The following is a 20,005-nucleotide window of genomic DNA, read 5'->3' on the forward strand; positions in this document are numbered from 1 at the left end:
ATTTTGATTTTGTCTGTTACCCCAGTCAGTCAATCAACCAATCAACCCCATTCCCTCTTTCCTTTAGATCATCAAACATTGGGGTACACTTTGCTCCCTAAACTTTGCTTCTTGGAAGCCCCGGGAAATGGGAGTGTTTCTGGAGCCTTCTGTCTCTCCTCCCACAAAGAGATGATTTCTAATGATAATGATAAAAATAATACTGGCCACTCTGGCATTTAAGTGCTTACTATGTACCAGTGATTGTTTTAAGCCCTGCGGTACATATAAGATTATCATTTCCCCCAGCCTAAGTAGGAGGGAGAACAGATAATGAATCTCCATTTTGCAGATAAGGAAACTGAGGCTCAGAGAAGTTAAGTGATTTGCCCAAGGTCACACAGCAAGTAAGTAGCAGAGCTGGAGTTATAACCCAGGCCCTCTGACTCCCAGGTCTGTGCTCTTTCCACTGGGTAACACTGCTTCTCACATCTCCCACCTCTCACCCATCACCTTCCTCGGAGAAGGAAGAATGAATCATCACACTGGCTTGCGGCCAAGTTTGGGTTTGTCTGGGTTTTAAGGAACATTGCTCTCCACCCCCTCGCCCCCTCCTACCTCTCCTCCCTTCTCTCTTCCTACTGCCCGCCCCGCACGCTCCGCTCCTCCGCCGCTCACCTCCTCACCACCCCCCCGGTCAGGTCTGTCCCGCCGTCGACCCCTGGCCCACGTCCTCCCGCGGTCCCGGAACGGCCTCCCTCCTCACCTCCGCCAAACTGACTCTCTTCCCCTCTTCAAAGCCCTACTGAGAGCTCACCTCCTCCAGGAGGCCATCCCACACTGAGCTTCCCCTTTTCCCTCTGCTGCCTCTCTTCTCCCCCTTCACCTCCCCTCAGCTAAGCCCCCTTTCCCCCCCTCTCGCTCTGCTCCTCCCCCTCTCCCTTCCCCTCCGCCCTGTGCTCATTTGTATATATTTTTATTACCCTATTCATTTTGTTAATGAGGGGTACATCCCCTCGATCTTATTTATCATGATTTTGTTGTCTCGTTCTTGTCCGTTTCCCCCGATTAGACCGTGAGCCCGTCGGTGTCTCTATCTGTTGCCGAATTGGACATTCCAATGCTTAGTACAGTGCTCTGCACAGAGTAAGCGCTCAATAAGTACTATTGAATGAACGAATCAACATTGAGCCACATTCTCCCCTTGCAGAGATACCTGTGTCCCCCCAAAGCTAACGAGGAAAGACTCCTCCTTCCTTTCCCTTCTTTTACGGCCAGAATAGCCAATCACTGCAGAGAAGAAAGGCAGCGTGGCCAAATGGAAGGAGCACGAGACTGGGAGTCGGGAGACTTGGTTTCCAATCCCAGCTCTGTCACAGATCTGCTGTGCTACCTTTGATGTGCCATTCATTCGATAGTATTTATTTATAGTATTTACTGAGTGCTTACTATGTGCACAGCACTGTACTAAGCGCTTGGAATGGACAAATCGGCAACAGATAAGAGACAGTCCCTGCCCTCTGACGGGCTCACGGTCTAATCGGGGGAGACGGGCAGACGAGAACGACGGCGATGAATAGAGTCGAGGGGAAGAACGTCTCATAAAAACAATGGCAAATAAATAGAATCAGGGGGATGTACATCTCATTAAACAAAATAAATAGGGTGACGAAGATATATACAGTCGAGCGGATGAGTACCGTGCCGAGGGGGTGGGATGGGAGAGGGGGAGGAGCAGAGGGAAAGGGGGGAGAAGAGGGTTTAGCTGCGGAGAGGTGAAGGGGGGGCGGTAGAGGGAGTAGAGGGAGAAGGGGAGCTCAGTCTGGGAAGGCCTCTCGGAGGAGGTGAGCTTTAAGTAGGGCTTCGAAGAGGGGAAGAGAGTGAGTTTGGCGGAGGTGAGGAGGGAGGGCGTTCCGGGACCGCGGGAGGACGCGGTCCTGGGGTCGACGGCGGGACGGGCGAGACCGAGGGACGGCGAGGAGGTGGGCGGCGGAGGAGCGGAGCGTGCGGGGGCGGCGGTAGAAAGAGAGAAGGGAGGAGAGGTAGGGAGGGGCGAGGTGACGGAGAGCCTCGAAGCCTAGAGTGAGGAGTTTCTGTTTGGAGCGGAGGTCGACGGGCAACCACTGGAGGTGTTTAAGAAGGGGAGTGACGGGCCCGGGTCGTTTCTGCGGGAAGATGAGCCGGGAAGCGGAGTGAAGAATAGACCGGAGCGGGGCGAGAGAGGAGGAAGGGAGGTCGGAGAGAAGGGTGACACGGTAGTCTAGCCGGGATATTACGAGAGCCCGTAGCAGTGAGGTAGCCGTTTGGGTGGAGAGGAGAGGGCGGATCTTGGCGATATTATAAACATGTAACCGAAAGTCTGTTTCCTCACATGTAAAATGGGGATCAGACATCTAGTCTGTCTCTCTCTTTGACTGTGAGCCCTAGGTGGTACGGGCAACTGTAACTGATTTGATTCTCTTGATTTTGCCCCAGCTCATAGTCCAGGGTTTGGCAACTATTAAGCTCTTAATAATAATGTTGGTATTTGTTAAGCGCTTACTATGTGCAGAGCACTGTTCTAAGCGCTGGGGGAGATACAGGGTCATCAGGTTGGCCCACGTGAGGCTCACAGTTGATCCCCATTTTACAGATGAGGTATCTGAGGCCCAGAGAAGTGAAGTGACTTGCCCACGGTCACACAGCTGACCAGGGGCGGAGCCGGGATTCGAACCCATGATCTCTGACTCCGAAGCCCAGGATGTTTCCACTGAGCCACGCTGCTTAATAAACAGCGTTATTATTATTATTACTTGGAGGAATCCCCAGGGGCATCCCCTGGAGCCATCTACGGGGAGTGACACGACTGTCCTTGGTCCATGTCCCGCGACAGAACTGCCAGGGGCCCACGGCTACGGGTCCTTTCCCAAATGTCACGTCTCACAGGTCCAGATGGGAATGAATCAGAGGAGGGGCCTCAACAATAATTAATAATAATTGTGGTATTTATTAAGCGCCTGCTAGGTGCTGGACGCTGGACTAAGCTCTGGGGTAGACACAAGCTGATCAGGTCGGACACAGTCCCTGTCCCTCACGGGGCTCACAGGCTTAATCCCCATTTCGCGGATGAGGAGTGGAGAAGTGGAGTGACTCGCCCAAGGTGACGCAGAAGACATGTGGCAGAGGCAGGATTAGAACCCACGACCTTCTGACTCCCAGGCCCGTGCTCTATCCACCAGGCCACGCTGCTTCTCGAATATAACAGAATTGGTAGACACGTTCCCTGCCCACAACGAGCTTACAGTCTAGGGAGAAGTGCCCAAGGTCCCACGGCAGGCAAACGGCAGAATCAGGATCAGAACCTGGGTCTCCTGCCTTCCAGTCCTGTGCTCTTTCCACTAGGCCACGCTGCTTCCCATTAAAAAATCAGAGACGTGCCCCAGTGAGGACTCAGATGTCTAAACCCTGCTGTCCCGCTGAGCTGAGGCCCGGAGTGGGCGGAAAGATCAGTCGGAGCCCAACGGAAAGCCCCTAGTTGAGGTACTTAGCCTGGAGCAGCAATTCGGACGGGATCACACTGACTCACCCTTCTCCGGTGGAAGAGGAAGGGCCGGGGTCGGGGACTGTGGGAGGGAGAGAAGGAGGTGGAGAAGAGCCCTCTAAGAGGCCTCGGTTTTATAGCGAGAACGACAAGAGCAGATTGTTTTGACGCGGAGCCCAAGTGAGGAGCGGCCGGGCTGTTTTTCAGTTGGTTCACACTGTTTTTCCTTTAGAAGCGCCTACATTCCATCTCTCCGCTCTGTTCCTGGTCCAAGGGCTTAATGGGGCCGAGGAGGAGTTTTACTCAGCTCTCAGGTTTTTAAATCAAGGCAGCATGGCTTAGCAGGAAGGCCTGGGGGTCAGAGGACGTGGGTTCTAATCCACTTGCCTGCTGTGTGACCTTGGACAACTCTCTCGACTTCTCTGGGCCTCAGTTTCCTCATCTAGACTGGAAATTTCCCCCTCTAGACTGTAAGGTTGCTGTGGGCGGGGGTTGGGTCTGTTTATTGTTATATTCTACTCTCCCAAGTGCTTAGTACGATGCTCTGCACACAGTAAGCACTCAAATATGACTGACTTACTGACTCATCTGCAAAATAGAGTTTCAGTGCCTGTTCTCCAGACCGTGAGCCCCGTGTGGGACAAAGACTGTGTCTGACCAAATTAACTTGCATCTACTCAAGCGCTTAGTACAGTGGTTTGGTATTTAGTAAGTGTTTAATAAATACTATTAATATTATCTCTGTTTGATTTAATATGACACTGAGGAGTTCCCAGCCTGGGAGTCCTCACCAAAGACATCAGCTGGGGGAAGGAATTGGGATCTGGTAATTTTGGCTTTCAATATAGAAGATGAATCAAAATTTGATCGATCCATTCTTGAGTTCCGCCTGGGCAGGTGCCGAGAGCAGTAGAACTAAAGCTAAGGTCGGATGGATTGGAATCATTATTGTTATTATTGTGGTATTCATTAAGCATTCATTATCATCACTGATGGTATTAATTGAGTGTTTATCGTGTGCAGAGCACTGTACTAAATGCCTGGGAGAATACAACATGACACTTCGAAGCCCATATCATTCGCCTCTACCACCCACTCCAGTTACTTGTCGCCGTCATCTACCGCCCTCCCGGTCCCACCTCCGACTTCTTCAACCACCTTGACCCCTTTCTCACCTTCCTCCTCTCCTTCTCTCTGCCCACTCTGATCCTCGGAGACTTGAACATCCATACGGATGTACCCGACGACTCCTCTGCCGCCCGCCCGCTATCCCTCCTCGACTCTGCCGACCTCCTCCTCCACCATACCGCGCCCACTCACCGACTCGGTCACGCCCTCGATCTCGTCATCTCCTACCGCTGCACTATCTCCTCCCTCACCAACTCTGAAATCCCTCTCTCTGACCATAACCTTCTCACCTGCCTCATCTCTCACACTCCCTCCCCCTGCAAATCTTCGCTACTGCCCCACAGAGACCTCCGCTCTCTCGATCCCATCCGTCTTTCCAATAGCATCTCTCCTCACCTCGCCGCCCTGTCCTCTCTTCCCACTCTCGACGATCAGGTCTCCGCTCTCAACTCCACCCTCTCTACTCATCTCGACTCTCTCGCCCCCCTTTCCCTCCGCCGCTCTCGCTCCGCTAACCCACAGCCCCGGATCACCTCCTCCGTCCGCCTCCTACGCTCCTATGCTCGAGCTGCTGAGCGCCGCTGGCGAAAGTCCAAGCACCGAGCCGACCTCACACACTTCAAATTTATCCTTTCCTGCCTTAACTCTGCCCTCTCCTCCGCCAGGCAAAGCTTCTTCTCCTCCCTCATCGACACCCATGCCCGTCACCCCCGCCGATTGTTCCGGACCTTTAACTCTCTCCTTAGGCCCCCTGTTCCTCCCCCTCCCCCATCTCTCACCCCTAATGATCTGGCCACCTATTTCCTCACGAAAATCAACACGATCGGGTCTGAGCTCCCCAAAGTCACCCCTCCGCCTCTCCCCTCCCCCCCAACGACCCCCTCCCCTACTTTCCCATCCTTCCCTGCAGTATCCTCAGAGGAGATCTCCTCCCTCCTCGCAAGTGCCACCCCCTCCACCTGCGCCTCGGACCCCGTTCCCTCTCACCTTCTTAAAACCGTCGCCCCTGCCCTCCTCCCTTCCTTAACTTCTATTTTTAACCACTCGATCTCCAAGGGCTCCTTCCCCTCTGCCTTCAAACACGCCCACGTCTCCCCCATCCTAAAAAAACCCGCTCTTGACCCCACTTCCCCCTCCAGTTATCGTCCTATCTCCCTACTACCCTTCCTTTCCAAAATCTTAGAACGAGTCGTCTACGATCGATGCCTAGAATTCCTTAACTCCCATTCTCTCCTAGACCCCCTCCGATCTGGCTTCCGTCCCCTCCACTCTACCGAGACCGCTCTCTCTAAGGTCACCCGTGACCTCCTTCTTGCCAAATCCAATGGCTCCTACTCCATTCTGATCCTCCTTGACCTCTCTGCCGCCTTTGACACTGTCGACCATCCCCTCCTCCTCCATACCTTATCTCACCTTGGCTTCACGGACTCTGTCCTCTCCCGGTTCTCCTCTTACCTCTCTGGCCGATCATTCTCGGTCTCCTACGCCGGAGCCTCCTCCCCCTCCCATCCTTTAACTGTTGGAGTTCCTCAAGGGTCAGTTCTCGGCCCTCTTCTGTTCTCCATTTACACTCACTCCCTCGGTGAACTCATCCGCTCTCACGGCTTATGACTACCATCTCTACGCAGATGACACGCAGATCTACATCTCCGCCCCTGTCCTCTCCCCCTCCCTTCAGGCTCGCATCTCCTCCCGCCTCCGGGACGTCTCCACCTGGATGTCGGCCCGCCACCTAAAACTCAACATGAGCAAGACTGAGCTCCTCATCTTCCCTCCCGAGCCCGGTCCGCTCCCAGACTTCTCCGTCACCGTGGATGGCACGACCGTCCTTCCCGTCCCGCAGGCCCGCAATCTCGGTGTCATCCTTGACTCGTCCCTCTCGTTCACCCCACACATCCTATCCGTTACCGAGACCTGCCGGTTTCACCTCTACAATATCGCCAAGATCCGCCCTTTCCTCTCCACCCAAACGGCTACCTTACTATTGCGGGCTCTCGTTATATCCCGGCTAGACTACTGTGTCAGCCTTCTCTCTGACCTCCCTTCCTCCTCTCTCGCCCCGCTCCGGTCTATTCTTCACTCCGCTGCCCGGCTCATCTTCCCGCAGAAACGATCTGGGCATGTCACTCCCCTTCTTAAACAACTCCAGTGGTTGCCCATCGACCTCCGCTCCAAACAAAAAGTCCTCACTCTAGGCTTCAAGGCTCTCCATCACCTTGCCCCTTCCTACCTCTCCTCCCTTCTCTCCTTCTACCGCCCACCCCGCACGCTCCGCTCCTCCGCCGCCCACCTCCTCGCCGTCCCTCGGTCTCGCCTATCCCGCCGTCGACCCCCGGGTCACGTCCTCCCGCGGTCCCGGAACGCCCTCCCTCCTCACCTCCGCCAAACTGATTCTCTTTCCCTCTTCAAAACCTTACTTAAAAATCACCTCCTCCAAGAGGCCTTCCCAGACTGAGCTCCTCTTCCCCCTCTACTCCCTCTGCCATCCCCCCTTTACCTCTCCGCAGCTAAAGCCTCATTTTCCCCTTTTCCCTCTGCTCCTCCACCTCTCCCTTCCCATCCCCACAGCACCGTACTCGTCCGCTCGACTGTATATATTTTCGTTACCCTATTTATTTTGTTAATGAATTGTACATCGCCTCGATTCTATTTAGTCGCCATTGTTTTTACGAGATGTTCTTCCCCTTGACGCTGTTTAGTGCCATTGTTCTCGTCTGTCCGTCTCCCCCGATTAGACTGTAAGCCCGTCAAACGGCAGGGACTGTCTCTATCTGTTGCCGACTTGTTCATCCCAAGCGCTTAGTACAGTGCTCTGCACATAGTAAGCGCTCAATAAATACTATTGAATGAATGAATGAATGAATGACAGAGTTAATAGACACGTTCCCGGTCTACAACAAGCTTATAGTCTAGAGAGATTTATTGCATATCAAGCAGTTTATTATGTGTCAAGCACCATTCTAAGCACTGGGGTAGATATAAGCTAATCAAGTCGGACACGGTCCCTCTCCCACGTGGGGCTCATGGTCTAAGCAAGAGGGAGAACGGGTATTGAATCCCCAGTTTCCAGATGCAGATCTACTTCGAGTTCCCTAATGGCCCTATCCATTCATTCAATAGTATTTATTGAGCGCTTACTATGTGCAGAGCACTGTACTAAGCACTTGGAACGTACAATCTGGCAACAGATAGAGACAATCCCTGCCCATAGACGGGCTTACGGTCGACCCTATTCAGACTGATTCTTAGAGCTGAGACACCCTATTTATTTTGTACATCACCCTGATTCTATTTATTTGCCATTGTTTTTATGAGATGTTCTTCCCCTCAATTCTATTCATTGCCATTGTTCGTCTGCCTGTCTCCCCCGATTAGTCTGTAAACCCATCATAGGGCAAGGATTGTCTCTATCTGTTGCCGATACGTACATTCCAAGTGCTTAGTACAGTGCTCTGCACATAGTAAGCGCTCAATAAATACTATTGAATGAATGAACGAATACTCTCCATTCTCTTAAAGGCCAAATGATAAACCATCAAGTCACCGACCCCTCCCCGTCCCCCCAGACCGTAAGCTCATTATGGGCAGGGAATATGTCTATTATTCTACTGTACTCTCCCAGGTCCTTAGCATAGTGCTATGTACACAGTAAGCACTCAATAAATATGACTGAATGAAAGAATGAAATCACAGTCACTGATTTCCAAGCTTCATCTCAGCATCAAAGCATCTCCTTCCCACCTTCCTCTTGCCAGGGTTATCTCCACCCCTGCAACCCCCCGTCTCATAAGCCTGTGACTTCGGCATTATCCTTGACTCATCTCTCTCTAAAATGTAAGCTCCTCGTGGGCAGGGAACGCGTATACTCTGCTGCTGTACTTCAACTCTGTCGGGTTGTTCTCTCCCAAGCACTTAGAACAGTGCTCTCCACACAGTAAATATTAATCAATCCATCCATCCATCAGTCGTATTTATTTGAAGCTTACCGTGTACAAAGCGCTTGGGAAAGTACAATGTAGCAATATAACAGCCAAATTCCCTGCCCACAATGAGCTTACAGTCTAGAGCGACTGTAATATCGAAATCAATGGTATTTATTAAGCGTTGCTGTGTCTGAAACACTGTATTAGCATTTGGTAAAGTACAATACAGTCAAGTTGGTAGTCACGTTGCCTGCCCACGACAAGCTTGCAGTCTAGAGGGAGAGACAGTCATGAATATAAATAATTTATAATAATATATAATTTAGAGACATTAGTGCTTGGTGTTGAGGGTGGGGTGAATATCAAATGCCCAAAAGTCAAAGTGAGGTCTCAATAAATACCATGAATTGATCTTTCTCATTCAATCACCCGATCAGCAAATTTTCTCTGTTCTACCTTCACAGCATCGCTAATACCCACCCTCTCCATCCAAACCACTCCCGTACAGTTTCAAGCACTTATCCCATCGCACCTCGACTAGCGTGTCAGCCTCCTCGCTGATCACCCGGCCTCTGGTCTCTCCCCACCCTGACTCTTACTTGGCAAGCAATGAAGTCTTTCCACTCCACAAGAACCTCCAGTGGTTACCCATTTACCTCTGCATCAAACAAAAACTCCTTACCGTCGGCTTTAAAACATTCAATCGGCTCACACCCTCCTGGCTAAACTCACTGATTTCTTATTATAACCCAGCCCTCACACTTTGCTCCCCTAACACCTTCCGAATCCTGTACCTCCATCTCATCTATCTCACTGCCCATCCCTTGCCCACATCCTCCCTCTGACCTGGAATTCCCTCCCCCTTCATTTATGACAGACCATCACTCTCCCCACCTAAAAAGCCTTAGTAAAATCCCATCTCCTCCAAGAGGCCTTCCTCGACTAAGTCTTCGTTTCCCCTCCTCCTTCTATGTCACCTTTGCACTTGAATCTGCACTTAAACGCTTGATGTTCACCCCACCCTCAGCCCCACAGCATTTATATACATTTTCAGAGTTTATTTTAATGTCCATCCCCCTTACTAGACTGTAAGCTCCTTGTGGGCAGAACTGTTCTATTGTATTCTCCTAAGCGCTTAGCACAGAGTAAGCACTCAATAAATACCATTGCTTGATTGACTGATTGTCAGGAGTCAAGTGATCAGAGAGAAAACACCCACCTTAGTGGTGTCCGCAGGTCACACCAGAAGAGTTTTGCAACAGAGAATCTTTTTCGTTGAGCCGGTGGTGGGAGGGGAGTAGGGAGGGTTGGGAGGGGAGGGGAGGGGGCAGGGGGGTGTCAATCACCATGTTCTTTTGTGGGGAAGACCATTCCTCCCCCTCCCATTCACCTCTGATCCTTCATCATTAACAACAAAGAGCAGGAGGGGAAAGGCCTAAAGGAAGTTTGGGAGGCCTAAATGACCTTGGGCAAGTCAATTTACTTCTCTGTGTCTCCGTTTCCCCATCTATAAGTTGGGGATTAAATTGCTCTTCTCCCTCCCCCTTAGACTACGAGTCCCAGAGACAGACTGTGTCAGTTCTGACTGCATCTACCTTAGCACAGTGTTCGACATATGATAAGCACTTAATAAATATTGCAATTATTATTAAGTGAAAGAGCTCTCCGGTGAGGGGTCAGATGATAACAATAATGATTATAATAATGATGGTATTTATTAAGCACCTACTATGTGTCAAGCACTGCACGTGGCTCAGTGGAAAGAGCCCGGGCTAGGGAGTCAGAGATCATGGGTTCGAATCCCGGCTCTGCCAGCTGTGTGACTGTGGGCAGGTCACTTAACTTCTTTGTGCCTCAGTTACCTCATCTATAAAATGGGGATTAACTGTGAGCCTCACGTGGGACAACCTGATTACCCTGTATCTTCCCCAGCGCTTAGAACAGTGCTCTGCACATAGTATTCATTCAATAGTATTTAATATTTAATTCAAGAGTAAGCGCTTAACAAATACCAACATCATCATCATCATCATCACTGGGGTAGGTACATGATAATCAGGTTGGACAGGGCCCCGTCCTACATGAGGCTCACAGTCTAAGTGGGAGGGAGAACAGGTATTAAATCCTTATTTTACAGTTGAGAAAACTGAGGCACAGAGACGTTAAGTGACTTGCCTAAGGTCACAAAGCAGGCAAGTGGTGGAGCTGGAATTAGAACTCAGGTCCTCTGGCTCTCAGGCCTGTACCCTTTCCACTAGGCCATGCCGATTACTCCTCCTGCTCATCAGGCCTTAGAGGGAACCCTCCTTCTATCACTACTGAGGTTGAGAATTTGTGCCTTTATTATTCAAGAATCACTAATAATAACAACAGTAAGAATTACATTATTTGACAACTGTGTGCCAGGCACTGTACTAAGTGCTGTGGTGGATACACGCAAATTGGGTTGGACACAGTCCCTGGTCCCATGTGAGGCTCACAGTCTCGATCTCCGCTTTACAGATGAGAAAATTGCGGCCCAGGGAAGTTAAGTGACTTTCACAGTCACATAGCAGACAAGGGACGGAGCTGGGATTAGAACTCAGGTCCTTCTGGCTCCCGGGCCCTCCCTCTATCCGCTACACCACGCTGCTTCTTTGCTGCTATCCAACCCACCATGAGGCAGGTCCCCCATTTCGCTCATCGGTGAATTGAGGGCCAAGAAAGTGATGGAGTAAAGCTCTCCAGCAATCCAGAAGTTTATACTCCTCTCCCAATCACGTCACGTCCAGCTGCTTATCACGACATATCACTGAGTTGCTCTCATTGAAAGGGGAAACATCAGTAGGGTCAATCATTGAAATATCGGGGATCCCAGACCTGGAAGGGACCATCGTCCCTCAACTCTAATCCTAACCCAAATCCACTGCCCAACTTCAGCCCGATGCATTTTTGTAGGCTGATTTTTGTCAGAGACGGAGTTTAGACTTCCCACGTAAGCTCACTGTGGATGGGGAAAGTATCTGTTATATTGTTATACTGTACTCTCCCAAGTGCATAGCACGTGTACACAGTAAGCGCTCAGTAAATACAGTTGATCGACCGACCGTCTGATGAAGCGTGCTTGCCGATGCTTAACCTTCAGTTGTTTGGTTTCTGGTGATTCATCATCAGAAAGGTGCATGATACAGGATTCCACCTACCAGACCACATCCCTAATAGTGGCTGCGGGGCTGCTCAACTCCCTCTACATTCCAGGGACCACTTGTAAGCTTTTTAATGCTACCTGGGTCACTAAAGGTTAGGGGGGTTGCCATGGTGCTGTTTCATCTCCTACTGGCAGCTCATCTTTGAACTGAAGTGCACCTCTTCTATTATAGTTAGGTTCTACGGAACACTGAGGGCAGCGAAGCCTAAGAAGCAGCGTGTCCTGGTGGAAAGATCACGGGTCTGGGCATCAAAGGATTTGGGTTCTAATCCCAGTTCTGCCACTTGTCTCCTGCATCATCTTGGGCCAGTCATTTAACTTCTCTGTGCTGCAGTTACCTCATCTATAAAATGGGGATTAAGACTGGGAGCTCTATGTGGGACAGAGACTGGGTCCAACCTGATTATCTATTATTTACCCCACCGCTTAGTACAGTGTCCGGCATGTAGTAAGTACTTCACAATTACCCTAAGAGAAGGGCAGTGACCACAGGAGAGAATTGGCTAGCTGTGTTAGGCAGCTCTCAGATCTCAGTGTCACCCATAAAATCCATCTTTGAATTACCTTCAGATGGTCCAGTCCCAAAGCCCTTGGTGCTACATTTCATTAAAACACACAGCACACACTCTCGGGCTTAAATATCGTACCTGTGTCAACAGTTAGCGATCAAAGCTTACAAACTACCCCGGTTTCAAGATACGTACTGTATTTAAAATTTACAATCTGACAATACCCTTTGAGCCTCATGAAAGCCGGCCAGGGCCGTAATGTATTAAACACACCATACGTCCCGTAACATGTTTGAAAAAGTTCGGCATTGTACATATTAATCAAATAGATAACACATGGACGGAGAGTTCTAGTGGCTGGCAAGATGGGATTGGCTGGGCCCGGAATCGGGGGCTAGAAGACCGAAGCGTGCCAAACCCCACCTTTGATCTCCCAGAATTGAAGGGGATCTGTCGTGTCCGCTAACCAGCCTTTGTGAGGAAAACCCCCAACCCGGTTCCCATCAAACGCAGAGATGTAACAACTCATTAGCCAACTTCACAGACAGAGAAATGCTTTTGGTAAGAGTCAAATTCCACCCAACGAAGGAAGGTGGCTTTTTCTGTTTGAGCGCCTAAAGGCTGGGGCAGAGGGAGCCTGTCTGGGGGCAATCCAACCACATGTGGATAATCCATCAACAAACCACAGAATTCACGTCCATTGTTCTCTTCTACTATGGCATTTAGAACACCGAGGACGTCAAACCACATTCTGCCTGTTCCCTCCCTTTCATCCTCATCGAATCCGACTCTCTCTGTCCTGGAAGGGAAAATAAATACTAACCCACCTCTCTTTGCTCATGCCTAACCTCGTGCCTGGAGGAGAGAGGCCTTAAGAGAGGAAACATAAAAACAGAAATGCTGAATTTGGTAAAGGAGCTGGATCTTGGAAGGAAACGACGGATAAAGTTTTCCTGACCTCGGTGAGTACGTCACCTCAGTAGGCTTCCCCTTCTGCTATGCTTGGGTCGCCTAAGGCTATTGGTTCAAAGGTGGGCACCGGCCCGACTTTGGCTATTTTATTCATCCTCACCTCGCACGATCCTGTCCTCTGCTCTGCTCAGCAGCAATTCTCCCTTATTGACTCCCATGTCCACTGCCTTCACTACCCATTCTAGACCTTAAACTTCCTCCAGAAATCCCCAGTGCCATCATCCCCCCTCCTCTTCCCCGCTGATGACTCTGCAAACCACTTTTCTGATAAAAATCAACCCCATCTGGTCCCAGATCTCCCCTTCCCCACCCCGGCTCTCTCTCACCGTCACATCCACACTCTTATCCTTCTGAGTCGTCGCTCAGATCAATCCATTCAGTCATATTTATTGAGCGCTTACTATGTGCAGAGCACTGTACTAAGCACTTGGAATGTACAATTCAGCAAAGATCACTCACCTGCTTTCACCTTCACTCGCACCTCTGACTCCATCCCTTCTCACCTAATAAAAACATCTGCACCCATTCTTCCCTCCCTGACCGATGATAATAATAATGATATCATATATATTCTTGTTGGTATTTGTTAAGCGCTTACTACGTGCAGAGCATTGGTCTAAGCGCTGGGGGAGATACGGGGTTATCAGGTTGTCCCACGTGAGGCTCACAGTCTTAATCCCCATTTGACAGATGGGGGAACTGAGACCCAGAGAAGTGAAGTGACTTGCCCACAGTCACACAGCTGCCAAGTGGCAGAGCCGGGATTCGAACCCATGACCTCTGCCTCCCAAGCCCATGCTCTTTCCACCGAGCCATGCTGCTTCTCTAATAATGCTGATTATGACGACGATGGCATTTGTTAAACACTTTCTATGCTTTCAAAGCACTGTACTAAGCGCTGGAGTATACATGATGCAATCAGGTTGGACACAGTCCCTGTTTCACTTGAGGCTCCCCCACCTAACTTTCCCATCACAATCAGTCAATTGTATTTATTGAGTCCTTACTGTGCGCAGAGCACTGTACTAAGCACTTGGGAGAGTACAATATAATAATATAACAGGCACATCCCCTGCCCACAGTGAGCTAACAGTCTACAGGGGGAGGCAGACATTAATATAAATAAATAAATAGTTGACCCCACCACCATCCTTCCAGTTTCCCGAGCCCGTAACCTTGGCATTATCTTTGACTCCCGCCTCTTCTACGATCCCCACATTCAGTCTGTCGATAAATCCTCCCCCTTCTTCCTACTAAACATTTCCAGAATCCACCCCTTCCTCTCCATCCAAAAAGCCACCAAGCTGGCCACTTGTCATCTTCTGGCTCCACAGCTGCATCAGCCTTGTGTCTGCTAATTCTGTTGTACTCTCCCAAGTGCTTAGTACAGTGCTCTGCATGTAGTTAAGCGCTCAGTAGATATCACCCAACGATCGATTAGCTTCCTCGCTGGCCTCGTACCTCAGCCTGCTGCCCAGATCGATTTTCATCAAACATCATTCTGCACTCATCTCCCCGCTCCTCAGAAACCTCCAATCGTGGCCCGTTCCCCTCTACGTCAAGCAGAAATTCCTGGTTATTGGCTTCAAGGCATCCAATCGGCCATTTTCCTCTTACTTATCCACTCTCTTCTCTTACCAACCCTTCAGCAGGCAGGCTCTATTCTTCCCCCGCCAATTTTCCGCGCCTACTTCTCATCTCTCTGGCTGCCAATCTCTCCCTTACATCCTCCCTTTTGCCCGGAACGCCCTCCCCAGCGCCTTCAGCCGACCACCATTTTCCCCATCTTCAAAGCCTTTCTGAAGAAGAAGTCGCATGGCCCAGTGGATAGAGCATGAGGCCGGGAGTCAGAAGACCTGGGTTCTAATCCCTGCTCTGCTACTTGTCTGCTGTGTGACCTTGGGCAAGTCACTTCCCTGTGCCCTCGTTACCTCATCTGTAAAATCGGGATTAAGACTGGGAGCCCCATGTGGACATGGACTGTGTTCAACCTGATTAGCTTGTGTCTACCCCAGCACTTAGTACAGCACCTGGCACGTAATAAACGCTTAACAAATACCATTAAACAAAAAAAGCACATGTCTTCCAGAAGCCCTTCCTTGATTAATTTCTCATCTCCCCCATCCTATAACCCCCATAAAACATCACTTCAGGCCTTCTGTGCCATCTAAGCACTGGGATACTCACTTCCCATCCCACTCCCATAGCTTTTATGAATTTATATACTCTACTATTTCCTCCTATCTCTAATCTATTTTAGCGTCTGTCTCCTTCCACTAGATTGCAAAATCCAAGAGAGCAAAGATCATACCTACTAATTTTACTGTACTCTCCCGAGGGCTTAGTACAGTGCTCTGCACACAGTAAGTGCTTGAAAATACGACGGTTAGATAGATCGATTAGCTCACAATCAAGACAGAGTTAATTTGTAGAAAAATAGAGTCCACCTGGGACCTTGCACATCAATCTAATGACATGATTACTATCAATCTGGGCCTAGTTCCGGTAAAAATTTCTAATCTGGGTTTGAAACGAACTCAGTAACCAAAAGGTGGGCTTTTTCGGATGGGTATGGGCATGACTGGTCTGGCCAGCTTCAGTTCCCCACCGCGGCTAATCCATGACTACATCCCATTCAAACCTCAAAGGAACACCTGTCTTTTGGGGGGTGAAGAGAATAGGAGTTCCTCGATTTGGAGCTCGGTGCAATAAATACCACTGATGGATCGGCTGAGGAGACCAGCCAGATCCTTTGCCGGCTGCGGGAGACACATCTGCTTTCACCTGGATCGCACGCCCACCTGCTCCCACATCAGGGACTGCCAGCGTCTCGGCCTGCTGTGAAGCCTCACTGCTGTCGGACGGAGCAGGCTTGGGTCGCTAATGGGAAAACCGACAGTTTGCTGAACCGGAGGCTGTAAATTTTGTGCGTCCGGACGAACGGATGGAGGTCCACAGGGCCTATAATTTTCCCTTCCTGACGTAACACAAACTGCTCAGTTTATGCAGAACTAATTAAAGAGCTCTCAGGTCTGGCCGTGTCACCCACCCAGAGGCCATAAAACAACGTGGTGACGGCAGACTGGCCTTTTCCAGCCCGCGAGGAATGCGCTTCTCTTTCTTTTTACCCCCTTTCGAACTTTCTCCCTCCCCGTTTCCGCTTCTTGACTTTTCCCTTTTCCATCCCCTCTCCAGTTAGGCCGGAAGAGTGCTGACGGGCCACGGAAAATATCAGCGGGTTCAAGAGAGGTCAGTACTAGTCAGTACTACTATACTGCTATTATAACTACTAAACTACTACTAGTAATAATGATTGCGGTATTTGTTAAGCACTTACTATGTGCCGGGCACTCGTCTGCTGTGTGACCTTGGGCAACTAACTTTACTTCTCTGTACCTCAGTCACCTCATCTGTAAAATGGAGATTAAGACTGGTAGCCCCGTGTTGGACGGGGACGGCGTCCAACACAGTTTGCTTGTACCCACTCCGGCACTTAGTACAGTGCCTGGCACATAGTAAGTGCTTAACAAATACCACAATTATTATTATTAAAACCCACAGGAACTGAGGAATCGGGTAGGGGGTTGGCTGCTTCTCACCAAGGGTGGCTTTGCCAAGATGGTGCAGTGCCCCAAGACCGCCCCCTCCAAAGTTTCTGACTTTTACCACTTTTGATATTTGGGAAATGTTGAATTTTCATCAGTTTTTCTTTTTGCTTCAGTTACATTCCTGTCGTACTGTGGGTCTGTGCCCCCACCCATTTAGACAATGGTGGGTCAGAGACTGGATGGTAATTGATTTTCATGTAATCGCTCCGGGGCTTAGCGAACTCTTGTACTAATTAACGCTTCGCACGTGATCAGATCTCAGTCAATGTTAGAAGTCCTAGTAATGATAATAGCAACAAGAAACAGCATGGTCTAGTAGATAGTGCACGGGCCTGAGTCGGAAGGACCTGGGTTCTAATCCCAGCTCTGCCCCTTGTCTGCTGTGTGATCTTGGGCAAGTCGTTTAACTTCTCTGGGCTTTAGTTATGCTTCATCTTTAAAATGGGGATTAAGACTGTGAGCTCTATGTGGGACAGGGACCGTGCCCAACCTGATTATTTTGTATATCTACCCCAGTGCTTAGTACAGTGCCTGGCACGTAGCAAGTGCTTAACAAGTACCTTAAAAAAATGACGATGACAACAGCAATCATCATCATCATCATCATCATCATACTCCTGTTTCCACTGTCAGAGAGGGAATTCTGGGCTGGGGGAGTGGGGTCTGTTCCATTGGTCGGTTCCATTCTGCAGAGTCTTCCCTTTGTATTGAATAATAATAATTAGCAATAATTGTGGTACTTGTTAAGCACTTCCTACGTGCCAGACACTATACTAAGCGCTGTGGAGAATACAAGCAAATCAGGTCGGACACAGTCCGTGTCCCACATGGGGCTCACAGGCTTAATCCCCATTTTGCAGATGAGGGAAGTGAGGAACAGAGAAGTTAAGTGACTTGCCCAGGGTCACACAGCGGACAAGTGGCAGAACAGGGATTAGAACCACGTCCTCTGACTCCCAAGTCTGTGCTTTTTCCACTAGGCCACGTATTTCTCGAGTCCCCCACGGTCACCCTGTATCATCGGCTGTGCTCCAGTACATGTCACCCCGCCCTTCAGCATTGACATCAAGCATCCCTCATCCCGTTGCCCCAGTGCCCTTCCTTCTTACCTTCCGTCCGTGGACGCCCTGGATCCCAGGGTCTCCCTGCAACAGCAGAGAAAAGAACCTCAAGCAATATTCCAAGGAGAAACGGCAACACGCGCCCTTTCCCCCAAAAGGCTGAGGGGCGGCTCCATGCTGGACCACCCAGCTTTTGCTTCCTTCGGCGTGATTTGCTCTGAACCCGAGGGCTCGATTTCTGTGTGCCCGGGGAGTCCTCACGGGTAGCCCCCCCTGGATCCCGGGACAATGCCTCGCAAAAGCAAAGCAGTTTTACCAGGTAGATTGTAGCCCGGAACCATGCCTGAGAAGATGATAAGATTTTCAGGTGGAGGTCAACCTGGTCCCCAGCCTCAGACCGAGAGAGGAAAGGGTTGGTAACGGCGGCGGGGAGGGGGGCGATAGCCGGACTGAAAATCGTACTCGAAGCCAACGGCCCCATTCTCATCCCACGAGCTCGGCCCTGGCCTCCCTTCCTCTCCACAGTCCCGCACCCAGCCCGAGCTGAACACCTGGATTCCTGGAGTTGAATCTCACCTTTGGTCCTGGAGGCCCAGGTAAGCCCTGAAATGACAGCAAGAAGGGTTGATTAGTAGAGTTTCATGACCTCGGTGCTTTTGGACAGCTATGGCGGGGAGTTGCTGATTGGGGTGGAATGGGTTAAGATAGAGAAAACCGGTTGCCTGCGGCTACAGGGTCTCCCACAGGTTTCCGGAAACCCTAGAGGTGCCTCTGAAGGGGGTCTCGCTTGAGCCAAAGCATGTTCACTTTGGATCCGAACCCTCAGATTAGGGAACTGGAATCCTCCTAGCACTCATCTCCCTCTTGCCTGCTCTGCTTGCCTCAGTTCCTTCTCTAAAACTTCGGACATCTTCAGAAGCAAGAGGTCCATGGCTGAAAAACCTCAAAACCCTCCAGTGGTTGCCAATCAACCTTTGCATGAAGCTCCTCACTCTTGGCCTCAAAGCTCTCCATCCCCTCGCCCCCTCCTACCTCACCTCCCTTCTCTCCTTCTACATCCCACCATGTACACTGCGTTCCTCCGCCGCTAACCTCCTCACTGTGCCTCGTTCTCGCCTGTCCCACCGTCGACCCCTGGCCCATGTCCAACCACTGACCTGGAATGGCCTCCCTTCTCAAATCTGCCAAACTAACTCTTTTCCCCTCTTTAAAGCCCTACTGAGAGCTCGCCTCCTCCAGGTGGCCTTCCCGGATCGAGCCCTCCCTTTCCATCTGCCCCTCCTCCCCTCCCGTTCCCCCTCCTCCCTCCCTCTGCTCTTCCCCCTTCCCTTCCCCACAGCACTTGTGTGTATTTGTATACATTATTTATTCTTGTCCTTTATTAATGATGTGTATATATCTATGATTCTGTTTATCTATTTTGATGGTACTGATGCCTGATTACTTGTTTCGTTTTGCTGTCCGCCTCCCCCTTTTAGAGCGTGAGCCCATTGTTGGGCAGGGATTGTCTCTATCTGTTGCCGAATTTTACATCCCAAGCGCTTAGTACAGTGCTCTGCACACAGTAAGCGCTCCATAAATACAACTGAATGAATGAACGAATGAAGGGTTTTCCAAGAAGAATAAACTAGCCAAGGGTCCACTCACATTGGAGAGGTAAGTCCCCTCCTCTCTGAGTCTGGTGAGATTCTTCCTGGAAAGATGAAGACTCTACCAGCCACATATGGCTTAGTGGAAATAGTACACGCCAGGGAGTCAGAGGACATGGGTTCTAATCCCAGCTCCACCGCTCTCCTTACTGTGTGACCTCAGGCGAGTCACTTCACTTCTCTGCACCTCAGTTGTCTCATTCCAGAAAGGGGGATGAAATACCTGTTCTACCACCCCCTTAGATTACGAGCCCCAAGGTGGGCTGACGTCTGTGTCTGGTTTGCAATGTCTAAGTCCCGGTGCTTAGTACAGTAAAATAAGCACTTATGAAATACCACTATAATTATTATTTCCTCATCTCGAAGTCTGAGATAGCTAGGCCCCGACAAAACTATTCCCAATGAATTGTTCTTCTCCAATATCAGCTCAGCATTTTGTACCAACTTAGCACTCCTGCTTACTTTCTTA

The 20,005-nt window shown here is 50.2% G+C and overlaps 1 protein-coding gene and 1 long non-coding RNA gene across 4 annotated transcripts in view; one reads left to right on the forward strand and one right to left on the reverse strand.

Moving 5' to 3' along the window:
- The window catches only part of COL13A1 (collagen type XIII alpha 1 chain), a 201,382-nt gene that overhangs the window by 76,820 nt on the left and 104,557 nt on the right, over positions 1 to 20,005 (reverse strand). For both annotated transcript variants that reach the window (XM_029060873.2, XM_029060872.2), the window contains 2 exons: positions 18,464 to 18,490; positions 17,936 to 17,971 (listed from right to left, as the gene is read on the reverse strand). In XM_029060873.2, coding sequence (XP_028916706.1) covers positions 17,936 to 17,971; positions 18,464 to 18,490 — 63 coding nt within the window. The remainder of the gene's footprint in view (positions 1 to 17,935; positions 17,972 to 18,463; positions 18,491 to 20,005) is intronic.
- LOC114810189 lies at positions 12,977 to 18,740 on the forward strand. 2 transcript variants are annotated; one of them, XR_003757911.2, is made up of 3 exons: positions 12,977 to 13,208; positions 16,414 to 16,467; positions 17,807 to 18,740. It is a non-coding gene; the product is annotated as an uncharacterized LOC114810189 (long non-coding RNA). The 2 variants fall into 2 exon arrangements; XR_003757912.2 differs by having other exon boundaries at positions 18,413 to 18,740.

The sequence above is a fragment of the Ornithorhynchus anatinus genome, chromosome 3, assembly GCF_004115215.2.
Source record: "Ornithorhynchus anatinus isolate Pmale09 chromosome 3, mOrnAna1.pri.v4, whole genome shotgun sequence".
In the NCBI taxonomy this organism is placed as follows: domain Eukaryota; kingdom Metazoa; phylum Chordata; class Mammalia; order Monotremata; family Ornithorhynchidae; genus Ornithorhynchus; species Ornithorhynchus anatinus.